The sequence below is a fragment of the Numenius arquata genome, chromosome 2 (genome assembly GCF_964106895.1).
Source record: "Numenius arquata chromosome 2, bNumArq3.hap1.1, whole genome shotgun sequence".
NCBI classification, from domain to species: Eukaryota; Metazoa; Chordata; class Aves; order Charadriiformes; family Scolopacidae; genus Numenius; species Numenius arquata.
This window is the reverse complement of record NC_133577.1, coordinates 98,743,200-98,757,225: the sequence shown is the minus strand read 5'-3', so window position 1 is coordinate 98,757,225 and position 14,026 is coordinate 98,743,200. Positions and strand designations below refer to the sequence as shown.

Here is a 14,026-nt window from a genome sequence, read left to right as displayed (position 1 = left end):
ACTGACTTTATATTATCACTATTTAGTGAAACTTGTCTGAGCTTCCCCTTATACAATACTGCAAAGGTGACAAGATAAAGCTTCTTAAAACAGGAATGGTGTTTCCACAACTCGCTCTCCAACTAGGTAGTAAAAAAGGAACCCCACCAATGTTTATGATAACATGCAAGAAAGGGGATGTCTGTTTAGATAACCAAAGATTTATATTGTTAAAATATCGTCTAGCCATAAAATCTTAATTCTAATTAAAAAGAAATTAGTCAGAATTGCTTGAAAAATGCACACAGCTTAATGCAAGAAATGCATTGCTCCTTACTTCTTCCTCACTATTGTATGTATTCAAATGGGAATTACATCAGTGATAGAAGTAAAGCTGAACTACCACTGACGAAAAAATAGTTTATTTTAAAATAAACTTATTTTTAAAAAAAAATTACAGGGTCTACATTTTAAGAGAGTTGAATTTATATTTTGAATGTTACAATTACATGCTTAATTTTAAGTGGATGACCAACCTCATAAAACTTCTCATCTTTGCATGGCTATATTTTCCCTTGTTGCAGGCACAGTTTTCCTCTTCTTCCTTCCTTCTTAGTTGTTTTTTAACCTGAACCTGTATTGAAAAATAAAGTCAATCCAATCTAGGATCTCAATACACATGAGCTTTAAATACATTCAAAGTCTCTTAAGGTCTACAGAGCTCAAACAGGAGTCAAAACCATTTCAAATCATTACTTCTTTAACCTCCCACTTTGCAGATGTCAATTTTTTTTTCATTTGTTTTTCATGGAATGGAAAAACCCCACCTTGATATGTATATTGGCTTAGATGCATACTAATTCCACGAGACCAAAGACCCCTGAACATTCAGACTGCCATGGCAAGTATCTCAAAGCTATGCGCTATTTGGAAGTTAAGTTTTTTAAACCGAGCTGGTTGATCTGAATATACAAGGTTCAGCTTGGGAAAACGCTGAACTGCCAATTTCAAATGCTTCCTCGTAATTAAAAAACACCAGATTTCCCTCTGTAGCAAAATAACTTATGGGCTTCATATAATATTGGGGTTTCTCCACATCTTCAAAATTCTAAGAAAGCAATACAGTTTTTATTACATACTATGAAGTTACTTCAACGGCTACATTACAATAGTTTGCATTAGATATTCTGTATTTCTTCATTCTAGAATGCTAGGTTTATACACAACTCCTTAAGCCAATAGCATTCTAATGATGAGTATTACAAAGGGAAAGCTGCCAATGCCCTGATGGTGCCCCTGCTAACACTGACCACGGTGTCAGCATTTCTCGGTACACATTCCATCTGCCCCTACTGCTCCAGTGGCTCTTTTTCAGACCAGGACCCTTGTTCTCTGCCCACCTGTTTACACTGCAATTCTATGGACAAAGAACCTTTCAAACTATATTTTGACACAGCCTCTACACTCTTCCCAATGAAAACTTCAGTTTATCTTGTTTCAGCTGCTTCCTTGATTCTTTAGAGATAAAGAAGATAAAATATGCTAGCATAATTTTCTATGAGAAGGAATTATCTGCGGCTGTCAGTCTGGTGGTTCCTTTGCAACGGACTGCCTGGGCCTCTAGAAGCACAAGAAATGGGTAGTGGGAGCTTGTGTTCTAAACATAGCACAATGCAAACCCAACATCTTCAGAGTTATTTATTCTGTAAGTTCATCACAGAATTAGCAGCATCTTTCTATATGCATTTGCAAGATCATCTATCAGAATCAAGTTTTATTTTCCTACTTGATAAACTATTCTCCATAAAGTATTCAGAAGACTTGAAAGCTGAAAAAATTCAGAAATTTAGGTTGAATGAGGCTTAGCATTAATTAATTCCTCTTGCCTTCATGTGTTTTTGTCTGTGAATTGGAGGCTGTGAACATACAAGATTCACCTCAGCTGAAAAAAGGCAAGATTGCATGCTAATTGATATAGCACTTGTTTACAAAACCTGGTTAAAAAACATTTTGAGACCAATTACTGTACTTCTATTCTTGGATATATCGTGAACACTCAAAGATACTTTAAAGTAGCAATAGCAGCTTTGTGATTATTATTAATGTAAACACTTGCTTTGAAAAAATAATTAAGAATAATTCTTAGCTTCAAATATGTAATAGAGACATTAAAGTAATAATTATTTTCTTAGGAAAGCTTATTTAACAGACGTGTGAATAGAAGGCTGCAACATAACTCAGGTGTTCCTACAACTGAAGTTATTTAAAAAAATAAGTCTGGAACTTACCTTTATCTGCTTTTCTAATGCATCAAGCCTGCATACTGCTCGAAAGGGTCTCCGATCAATAGGACATGAAGCCTGTCTCTGAAAAAATATTTTTCTTATTGCAAAATTTGTAATAAGTTAGGAGAAGCATCAGTTTTCTATATTTTTATTTGCTATTATAGTAGCTTCCAGAAACACAAATTATGACTTGTGCACAATAAGAATGTATTTGCACACATTATCCATACACTCAGTATTTTGTTTCATATAAGTAGATTTCTCCTTAGGGGAAAATCTAAAGGAAACAAGAACGCAACTCAGAAGTTGTGTTCAAAGAAGGGAAAGCATTTTACATCATTAGCTACATTTTTTAATTCCTGTTAGGTAACTGATTTTATACCAATATGCAAATGTCCTTTTCATTTTTTATTGTTTTAATGTTCTATTTCTTAATGTTCTTTTAACGGAAAGTGTGTTGGATCATTCCCCCCGCCCCAAACATAAAACTGGGAGAACCAACAGGAAGCAGGGTAACACCTTCCCTCACCTTGCATATCAATTTGACTATACTACATCTCCTTTGTGGCAGTCAGCAGAGAGAACAGATTCCTATGTGTGAGACAACAAATGCCTTTGCAAGAGGATGGAACTAGAGGTTACCCTACAGTTTGATGCAGGTATAGATCTATTGTTTTTTCTCCAATCACCTAAACGTCCTCTTATTGAGGCTGCACTACATCAGACAACACACACACACAGAGAACAACAGAATGTTATTAACAATGGAACTGAAAGTCCACCCAACTGGATCATGTAGTGAATCAACTTTCAGAGAAATCCACAGTAGACAACATTTGCTGCTAGAGAACTGTTTATTCACTTAAATTCCATATATGTATTTGTGAGGGGTTTGGTGAGTTTTCTTTATTTTTTCTGGGTTTTTGTCACCTTCCTCCCTCCCTCCCCCTTCATTCCATTGGCCTTCTCAGAGAACTCTTCTAAAACAAAGGGAAAAAAAAAAACCACACCCAGGCTCCAGCCCAAATTCATCCACTGAGTAAGAACCAGTATATGAATTCTATGCCCTTAAGGGGCATGCAATTTCTGCCCTTAAGAGAGCTACCAGAGTATTGCACTTTATACTTATGCAAGCAAGACGCAGTATTATAATTGCATAAGCAGCTATGAGAAACTTGCATGTGAACTCTGTCCTGAAATTCAGTGGTAAACTTCATTCTTGTCTTTTCATCTGGGCTTCATCTTCTCCCCCCCCCTCCCCCCCCAATTTTCCAGATCATTCTGTTCGTTTCTCAATTTCAAAGAGTGCTCAACTTCTTTTTCACTTACACAGCCCCCAAACCTTGAGCATTCAGGCAGGTTCTGATTTCAATTGAAGTAGACAGAACAAAGTTAGACCAATTAAAAAAGAAAAAAACAAACCACCAAACAAAACCAAAAAACCCAGGGGTAGTTTCATGAACAAGCTGTTGAACAAGAACTTAAGTTAAAGCCATTACCTCTCCTTTTGATGCTCTGGCATTTTATCCTAACTAAAAACTTCCCCCTGTTGGGGGATACCATTGTTCCCAGCAGTGTCATGGCCTTGGTTAAGAAAAGCATATTGGGTAATTAAGCCAGTTCCCTGAGGACTCGGATCATGAAGACAGTTTTTGTCCTGTAGTCAACCTAAAGCTACCCCACGCTAACATAGCGGTGTATTGTTCACTTGGGATATCCGATAGGATGCCATGCACTGTAACCACTGAATCAGCTGCAAACTTTCAAGTAATACTTTGATTCTTAGATATACCAGACTGTCAAAGACAGGTGGGAGGAAGTTAATTTTCTTATTTTCAGTCTCAGTTCAGGATTTAACTTGGCTGAAAAGTAAGTTTTCCAATAATACAATCTGTTTCTACATAAAATTTACACATGAATATTAAGTTATGTTCCCATGTTTAAGTCACAATAAGTTATGTTTATTCTTGCAATGAAGCATCATAGAATACTGAGTGTTACAAGCATTTTGCTTCCCTAGAAAAAGTGTTTACTGTTGTATGTTCGGTTCTTCTGGACAAATGTTTAACATTTTCATACAGTTATACATAGTAGTAGAAAAAGAGGAAAACGTTATGGAAGAATCAAAAGCTACCGTTAGGTTGGGCTGTGTTCAGAAACAGCAGATGCTCTTTCCACTCCCACTCAGTTGCTTTTCATAGCCCCAGCATTATCTGATAGCTCGCAACAAATCTCAAGAGAAACTCTAGTAAGGACAGGACAGTCCCATGTGCACCCCCTTCCCCTCCAGTGTCGTACAATTGTTGGGTAGCCCTGAGGAAAGCTAGAGGTTTCTTCATCTATGTAACAGTTTTGTCTAAACATAGAATCAGAGAATGATTCGAGTTGAAAGGGACCTTAAAGATCATCGAGTTCCAACCCCCCTGCCATGGGGCACCAGCTCTCATCTGTCTGCTAACATATAAGAACAAGCCTTTTAAGAAACAGAAGAAAAAAAAAAGTTTCCCCTGTCCTTTTTCCCCCCAACAGCAAAACTCAATTTGTGCTGCTATGCAAAGGAGTGAGGGGGAAAAATACATTTGACTGCATTTTTACAAGAAGCAATCATGAGGAGTGGAGGCCTTTCACTCATCTCTTGAATTTTTTTTGAGAAGATGGTTCAGTGACCGAAGGTGGTGTTGAGTCTTCTTTCATTCAAGGTCAGTTAGCAACTCCTCTCTTATGAGCTTTCTGTTCAGGTAGCATCATAAATAATAGTGAATGTACACTGTCCTTTTTTGGGAAAAATATTTCAAACAAGAAAAAAAGCCATTGAGATGGAATGAGTCCAAGCAGCAGTTATCACTTTTATTGTGCACAAAGGAGGAGGGGTGTGGGATGCGCGACAACCTTAGAAGAACCATGGCTTCATACAGTATCTTCTTTTAACATAGCTCTTTAAAAATCAGAACATGTAGTATTTAATGCAATCATCAAAAATCATTAGAACCTCACAGCTGGTATTTGTGAGTTGCTTTGCTTTTCTTCCCAACAGTGCGTTTCTTGGAAAAACACAGAATAGTAGATCAGAACATTCCAAAGTGTCTTTGATTGTTTTACTCTTCACACGAAACTACTCATAGTTTTCATGTTAAAACTGGTAACTCTGCAGTGATTCATTCTTTCACCTATCCTGTGATACCCTGAGAACTGTCTTCATAAATATGTAAGCATCCATGAAGTCTGCAACCTCTGAAAAGCTCCATGAGCATGTGCGTGTTTGTTCTTAAGTTTTCCAAAAACTCATTTTATTTGTTTTTGATGACACTCTAGAAAAATCTTGCTTTAGCTGCCCTATACCTGGCAGTTATACCTACTTAACGTTCAATATTCCTGTAACTGCTAGAGTACCCCAAACCTGTCATCTCTAAACTCGAGGAGTAAGTGTCCCTTATTTTAACTGCATCACTTCAAAAAGCATTTCAACAAAGTGAGACAGAAAAAAGGCTGAAGCAGTTCCTATATTCCAGCTGGGGATTTTCAGAAAGTTACACAAATAGGTACAAGCTAACCTCAGAACATATTTGGCTGATAAAGTAACTTTGGCAGATATCCCCATCTCATCAAGTGTTATGTTACAAGAATCACAGAACCTTCATGGTTGGAAGGGACCTTTGAGATCATGGAGTCCACCCACAAAAAAACCAACCAACCAAAAAAAACCACCACACACCACACCCACCCACAAACAGACACAAACCAACAATCTCGGGCACTAGAGCATGCCCTGAAGTGCCATGTCTATACGTTTCTTAAATACCTCCAGGGATGGCGACTCCACCACCTCCCTGGGCAGGCTGTTCCAGTGCCTGACCGCTCTCGCAGTAAAGTAATTCTTCCTGATATCTAATCTAATCCTCCCCTGCTGCAACTTCAGACCATTTCCTCTGGTCCTGTCATTATTCCCTTGGGAGAAGAGGCCAACACCCACCTCTCTACAACCTCCTTTCAAGTAGTTGTAGAGGGCAATGAGGTCCCCCCTCAGCCTCCTCTTCTCCAAACTAAACATGCCCAGTTCCCTCAGCCTCTCCTCATATAACTTGCTCTCTAGACCCCTCACCAGCTTGGTGGCTCTCCTCTGGACACGCTCCAGCAGCTCAATGTCCTTCCTGTAGTGAGGGGCTCAGAACTGAACACAGTACTCGAGGTGAGGCCTCACCAGCGTCGAGTACAGAGGCACCATCACTTCCCTATTCCTGCTGGCCACGCTATTCCTGATACAGGCCAGGATGCCGTTGGCCTTCTTGGCCACCTGGGCACACTGCTGGCTCATGTTAAGCCGGCTGTCCACCAACATCCCCAGGTCCTTTTCTGCTGGGCAGCTTTCCAGCCACTCTGCCCCAAGCCTGTAGCGTTGCCTGGGGTTGTTGTGACTGAAATGCAGGACCCGACACTTGGCCTTATTAAACCTCATCCCATTGGCCTTGGCCCATTGATCCAACCTGTCCACTGTTTCATAACAAGTAGTAACAAGATGCGAGTATGGAATAAAGTTGCTGCAGTAAATCCCTTCCCCTATAATTTATTCTTCCTTCAAGTGGCCCTTAATGAAGTCTGTTCTTCAACTACTGTATTGAAAAGGTGATTCAAAAAGGAAAATGGTCCTGCACTCTTTACTGCTTCTTTATTAGCGCGCCTGTTAAGCAACACAAATAATACCAGATCCTCATAACTAAATTCAGGGTTAATGGTGAGGTTTAGATCATAAAAGTAATGTCTGTGTATTTCACTCCACCTAGTAATACTAGTAGACTAAAAAGCCCACAACAGTTCTGGCTCCAACTGAAAAGGGAGACTGTAACAACACACATAGTGAGAAACACCTCTCCACATTTTGGTGAAAGAAAAGGAGGAACAGAGCAGGAAATGCACTATTTTCTAGAAGCGTGTAAAAACTCAGGATAACTTTTTTCAGTCTACTTACAAAAAGCAAGTACATTTAAATTTTTTGTAGTTATGCATTAGGAAAGCAGAATTTCTGACAAGAGATGTTAGGGTTTTGGGGTTGTTTTTTTGGAAGTATCATTTATGCTATAGTAAAGATACAGAATGCATAAGAACAGAGATTCTAGTCTCAAAAGCTAATCAGCAACCCTAGTTAGAATTCTATACAGCTGTCTTCTCTCTACCTACATCACACAGGTGGCTAGTCACAGAATCACAGAATGATATGGGGTTGGAAGGGACCTCTGGAAATCATCTAGTCCAAATCCCCTGCCAAAGCAGGTCCACCTAGAGCAGGTTGCACAGGAACATGTCCAGGTGGGTTTTGAATGTCTCCAGAGACAGAGACTCCACCACCTCCCTGGGCAGCCTGTTCCAGTGCTCTGCCACCCTCAAAGTAAAGAAGTTCTCCTCATGTTTAGATGGAACTCCTTATGTTTAAGTTTGCGCCCATTTCCTCTTGTCCTTTCACTGGGCAAAGTCCTTAACTTTCAATCCAAAATTGCCATGAAGTGTTGACAAGTTCTACTGGAATGGTGGCTGTCTTTAGGAAAGGATGAAATGGTTCGTTATTCATAAGGATCTGTCAATTCTGTAAGAAAGATATTGCATGTGCCACTGTATTTCCTTTGACACTATATTATTGGAAGAATTTAAGTTCAACTCAAAACCACAGACTTCTGCACTGCACTTAAGCAACATGAGCTTTCATAAGTTGCTGCGTGAATGTACTCGATAAGTAACAGAATCACAAAATGGTTAAGGTTGGAAGGGACCTCGGGAGGACATCTTGGCCAGACGCCCTGCTTAAGCAGGGAGATATGCCAAGAACAACTGTATACCACAAAGACAAATATGCAATTTGAAAAGAGTCATCTAAAGCCTAGATTTTCTGAAAGAATTTGATTAATAGTTTTTCTGTGCAGCAGTTCTCTGATGTATTGTCTATGTATGCATTGCCATGGACGGACTTGAGCAAGAAGGTTTTTTAATTGTTGTTTAAATTTTCAGATTTATTGTTTCTTTGAACACATTGCATATTTGGCTGGTGAATGTAATCTTAATCCTGCCCGCAGTGCTCTGTACTGCTGATCACTATGGAGCTTGTTGCCACATAAGCTGATTCCTTCCTATCTCCTTTAGGACAAAAGAAATCCAGATCAGAAAGAACACACATTAAGAATTCCAGTTACCATACAGGTAACTCTCTTTTCTCTCCAAAGAATATACATGTGCCATATACTCTACATAATCAATGATCCAGACCTTATCCCAGCACAAAAGTAACAACTACTCTAAAAGAGAAATCTGCTAGAACCGTAATGCAAGACTTTGTGCCAACTGTTTAGTTTTATTTAGTCAACCACTGATACTGCACAGGGCCTACCTGAATATGCTTTGGGGAATTCACAGCTGAACACGCTCCACTTTCAAATCCTCCAGAGAAGGAAAAAAGTGAATGAGGGAAACCAGGTGCAGAGACTGAGAGATATGAGCTTAGTAGGAAAGGGTCACCGAAATCAACATCTCCCACACAGTCACTGCGATAATGCAGACAACACACTGAATCTTTTCTTTAGTACTCTTCTGTCATGATGGTTCATAAGAGAAATTAATAGAAGGGAAAGGATAGAAATCTCCAGTATATTTATTAGCACTCTGAAGAACAGAAGGGAAGTTAAAAAAGCGTACTGTAGAGCAGAGTAAATATTTATCTCCTCCGATTTAGTATTTTTTTCTTTGAATAGAATACAAAAACATGGAGAGTTTTCCTCTAATGCATACAGGCAAGAAACTATTGCTGCTAAAGCAGCTGTCTTAGCTGAGGTGGTTTTGGCTACTGGCTATTTCACACATCTGCTTGCCATAGATACCTAGTTAACCACTCTTCACATTAGCTTTACTTAAATGCTTTCAGAACTGATTATTATAAACTAGAACACGTGCTTATCAACTCAAATACAAAATACAAGCATACCAGGAAAACAATCTTAAAAATGTATAGTTTTGAGCCAACTGATCTACTAGTGGAATTACAGACAAGAGAAACACATGATGCAATTACTTCACTTCATGTATTTATTAAATCTTTGCATGCCTACTAAAAACAGCCCAACAGTCTGCCTGCCCAGTGCTGCCCAGCAATTCTTGGGAGAGTGCTTGTTAGCATGGCCAGAGGCATACAAGATGACAGTCTAATAGTATAGGAGAGTTTAATAGTGTAGGCAACTAAATTTAGTGCACAGCAATGCTCTCAGATGCCACAGTTACCTACAGTAAACATAGCTAAAGACAGTCTTAAAAGACTAGTTTCTCAGAGGTGATTCTGGTGTCCCCCTCATTTTTCTTTCAAGAATTGGACACCTTTCCTCAAAGGGAAAGAAAATACAGCAGAGTCAATTGTAATGCTACTTAATTCTGAAACTAAATGCTCAGATTTAGCCATCGGGATCTAATATATTAGATGTTCTGAGGCAAATTTCCTCTCTTTTTAGCCCTTCATGGAATGAACCAGAAGATACTCACTTAAAAACGATTTTAACGTATTGCTTTTAAGTGCACATGTATCTATCTATATTATCTCTCTCTTCTTAAAAACTGAGATCCTCAAAGTGTTATGGCTGCTGCTTGCAGACAGAAAACCTGCTGATACGGGTCACTTGAATGCAGTTGCAACGTTGAAAATCTCCTATAGATAGAAGGAGCAGAATGGTAAACAAACTCTTACCGTCTGCTTACGCCACCCTGGTTTTAATTAGAATCTAAGTAGTTATATATAAAAGCCATAAACTCTCGGAAGAACAGTGATTATGTACAATTTGAAAACAGCACATTAAAGAAGTAGTTGCTCCTGTTATATTTTGAAATCCAGGTGCAACACAGAAAGAGGAAGTATCCAACTTGAACACAGACTGCTGATAAAACCTTTAAGTGTATAAAGCTTAACTGTAGATACACAAAAGAGCACTTCAAGTAATCTCAGCATTAGGCTTTTTTTTTTTAAAGATTATGCTCAATAATCTTATTCTCAATTTTGTTAATTCTCTGACACTTAAACAGGAAAACAGTGTTTTTAAAACCAATTTATTTATACCCAATGAAAATACTTAATCTTTAAACAGAATCTGGTAGCATGTTTTTTAAAGAGCAGATAATTTTTATATCTTCATTATTCAGAGTGACGTAAAATGACTACTTGTCAATTACTTAGTTTTTCTTAGTTATGATCAACCAAAAACTAGTAAACCTTATGCAACACTTCTCAAAAAGATCAAAGACATTTACTTACTAAATATTAATAGCGGACACAAAAACCACATGGCATCAGCATGCTTCAGATGGCCGCACGCTTATAATGTGTTTCTATCATTCCAAGCTATAAAAGCTCATCTGCTTCTCAGAGCTGAAGCTTCTGAACATGTAAGCCAGTTTTCAACATTTCTTCCTCCTCCCCCCGCCTCCGCTCTACTTTTAATTAAAACTACTAGATTAGGCAATGGACTTTCATGAACTTAACACGTCCAACTGTCAAGTATCCTCAGAAAAGGAAGGCTGGATGGTTTTACCCATGAGATGTCACTAATGGAAAGAAGCAGAAGCCTTACATAGCTTTAAAAACAATGCCCCACCATTTTTATGACACCACATCTACTTAATCTGTGAACTTTTAAGAGCATAAGTTGCTTTTATTCTTTTATTCTATATGACATGACAAGAAAAATGTCGTACTCTTTAAAACAAGAGAATTTCCTTTCCTCATTGGGCTTAAAAGCATGTGTTAGACAATGTGAACAAACTCAAATCCACCAGCAAGGCCTACATCTACTGCACTTCATTTCTTCCCTGTGCATCTCACTATTTCTTGCCTTTCAGCTGCCATTATAACAACCAGCAAAGGAAGTCAGGATAAAATTGTGGATAACAATTTTCTGCTCTCTTATAAATAAAAGAACTGCAATTAACTGTTTGCAGAACAAAAAAATCTGGCAACAGAAGACTTAGCTTATTATCTGGTTTCTGAATCTAAAGAAAGATTCATCTAATAACCTCTGTTTAGTACTCTGAAGTTCATACAAAATCTTCAGAAATAAGTGATTTATGTTACTGCCTGCCTTCAGTAATAAGTAACACAGAAGGTTAAAAATATAGTAAGTAAAAATAATACATAAACAAATATATTGTGTATCAACCTACATATAAGTGATATCAACCTTCTAAGGGATATACTGAAACAAAAATGATCATTTACTTCAAAAGAAAGTTATTGCAAAGACACCAAGTAGTGGTCTCTACTAAAACGAGCAACAAATTCAAGTTCATAGAAGCAGGACAAAAAGCACCATTTCATTTGAGCACACCCCTCTCCCCTACAGTATAAAGCAATTCTAATTTAGTGTTTCATATTGAAAAAAGTTATCAAAGACTTAATGCAATCATTACAGAACATATGTGAGGAAAAAGGGACTAAATAGAACATCATCAAGAATTTGTTGAACAAGTCATTTTACTTTAAGGTTCCAGAACTATCTACAAGAGTATTAACATAGATGAAATAATAGCCATAGTTACCATTAAAACAAAAATTTTTAATCAAGAATTGCACTAAACCTTTTAGCTGAATTCTCTTTAGAGTTAGAAAACTAAGGTTTTATCAGACTCGTATTGTAGATTAAACATGAAAACATATTGGTTCCAGCCCTGAGAGCTGACAGTATGACAAACAGCAATAAGGGATAACAAAATAAGATTATGCTAATGACCCTGAGTATTACATGTACATAATACTGTCTGACCTTCCAAAGAGTCAACACCATTTTTTTTAACTGATCCCTAATCTTCAGTAACCACTAGTAAGTCAGGATGTCTAGTGAAAGAAAACAAAATACTTTACACCATCAAGGAGAAAGTTTCCTATGATCTGCTTATAGACTGGTCAGTGAAACACTTCAGTGCAGAATCAGAATGCATAACTTATTTTCTTAAAAAAAAAAAGTATGTAGTTATTAGATGCAGTAGATTTTATTGAAAAATAAACACACACTTTGGATCTAAGTCTTACCTCAGCCCATTTAAGAATACAAGTCATGCAGAAGGTATGACTGCAGTTCTCAGGAAAACCAATCTCTTGTTCTAGAAGGCAGTTCAGACAGATGGGGCATGTGTCACCTTCACATAATAAAGTCGAACAGGAACAGTTTTCTTCATTTTCTTCACCTGGTATTATTAACATGGACACTTAGAATTTTTGCCAGTTTTTGGAACAATGCCCTAGATTTGAATAAGGCAATAAGATACATTTTTCTGTAGTTAAAAGCAAACTAATCAAGTTTTCAGGTCTAATGCAGTCAAGACACTGCCCAGAGTAGTTAAATGAATGTATTTCTGGTGAAAAATATTAAGCAACATATTTCAGACTACTGTACCAATACTAAAACAAGTGAAAGTTAGCTCTAGTGCTATTTAAATAAGGAAAGCACCATACAGTGCTTCCTATTGGTGATGTAGCCATTTAGAAATTGTTCTCCCAAGTTCATTCTCCTTGGATGTTTGCACTCTCTCCCCATGAAATACATTAGACCAGCATATTCTATATTCGTTATCTTATATACACATGGTCTACCTTTATTTTAGTTTTCCAGTCTTCCAATTATTTTAATCTGAACATCCTCAAATATTTACCTAATCACGTACATTAAATAAAAAATGTTCCCAACATTGTTAAAGGTAGAAATTGTTTTCAGAATATAAAAAAGCAAGGACTTTTATTCATGGAATTTTACTCTAAATTAATTATCTTTCTGAATAACAATTGCTATCTCCATTTTTGTTCCAGTACTAGAAGTCAACAAGCAAAAAATAGAAGAGACAGGAAAGGACTTCGAGACCCCACAGGCCAAAGAAAAATATTATGCTGAGATAGTGGTTATGTTTACCCAACTTCTTTCAAAACAAGCAGCATACTAATTAAGACAGCAAATGTAAAATCTGACCTTCACAGCTTGAACCTGAATAATATACTTGAATATTTTCACACACAGCGACTTTACCTTCCATGCCTTCATGCTTCTGACCCTCAGTATCTTGGATACATTGCTTTCTGTGCTTCATCTTCCTAAAAAACGTAGTCTGGAAAACATAGAAAGTTTACACAGTTCATTTAGATTGCAACTTGAAAATAAAAATGACTACTATGGATTTAATGAGCGCGCTCCAGAGCTCTCCATTTCATTATACCTTTGTAGAGTAGAAATACGACACCGAGTGAGATGCAGATCAGCCACAATCTGTTTGCAATTTATGATCATCATTAATGCTGTCTAGCAACCGATACTGCCAACTTAAAAACTGTTTTTGTTCAACAACTGCGAAGTTTTTGCAGTGTTTTAAGACCACCTATGGTGCTTTTATTTTTTTAAAGTTAAATGTATTGCTAAGTTTCTACGCAAACCACCCCACCTAACACTGCACTAACATCTGCAAATTGCCCTTCACAAATGGTTGAAGTAAAAATATTAAACACACAAGCACCAGAAGAGTTAGTTGCTTTCCACACCTAGCATCACTGTAGTAGCAGCAAGCCAAAAAGGTGAAAGCAGCTTACATTTGCTTGCTTCCTGCTTTTGTCATACAATTAGAATTACTGGCCCTCAAAAAGAATACAGGGAAAGCTGTATCATCAAACAAGGGACAGGTGACAAGCACAGGTGCAGGGGAGTACCATGAATAGGGAGGATGCACCTTTTAACTCTTCTCCAAAGGAGCAGTATGAGTAACACAGA

General features: G+C 37.6%; 1 protein-coding gene across 1 annotated transcript in view; it reads right to left on the bottom strand.

The window, feature by feature from the left end:
- The window catches only part of SCAF11 (SR-related CTD associated factor 11), a 37,854-nt gene that overhangs the window by 19,600 nt on the left and 4,228 nt on the right, over positions 1 to 14,026 (bottom strand). The window contains exons 2-5 of the mRNA XM_074144657.1: positions 13,295 to 13,373; positions 12,307 to 12,461; positions 2,268 to 2,345; positions 516 to 613 (exon numbers count right to left, since the gene is read on the bottom strand). Of these exons, the coding sequence (XP_074000758.1) occupies positions 516 to 613; positions 2,268 to 2,345; positions 12,307 to 12,461; positions 13,295 to 13,355 (392 nt within the window). The 5' untranslated portion in view covers positions 13,356 to 13,373. The remainder of the gene's footprint in view (positions 1 to 515; positions 614 to 2,267; positions 2,346 to 12,306; positions 12,462 to 13,294; positions 13,374 to 14,026) is intronic.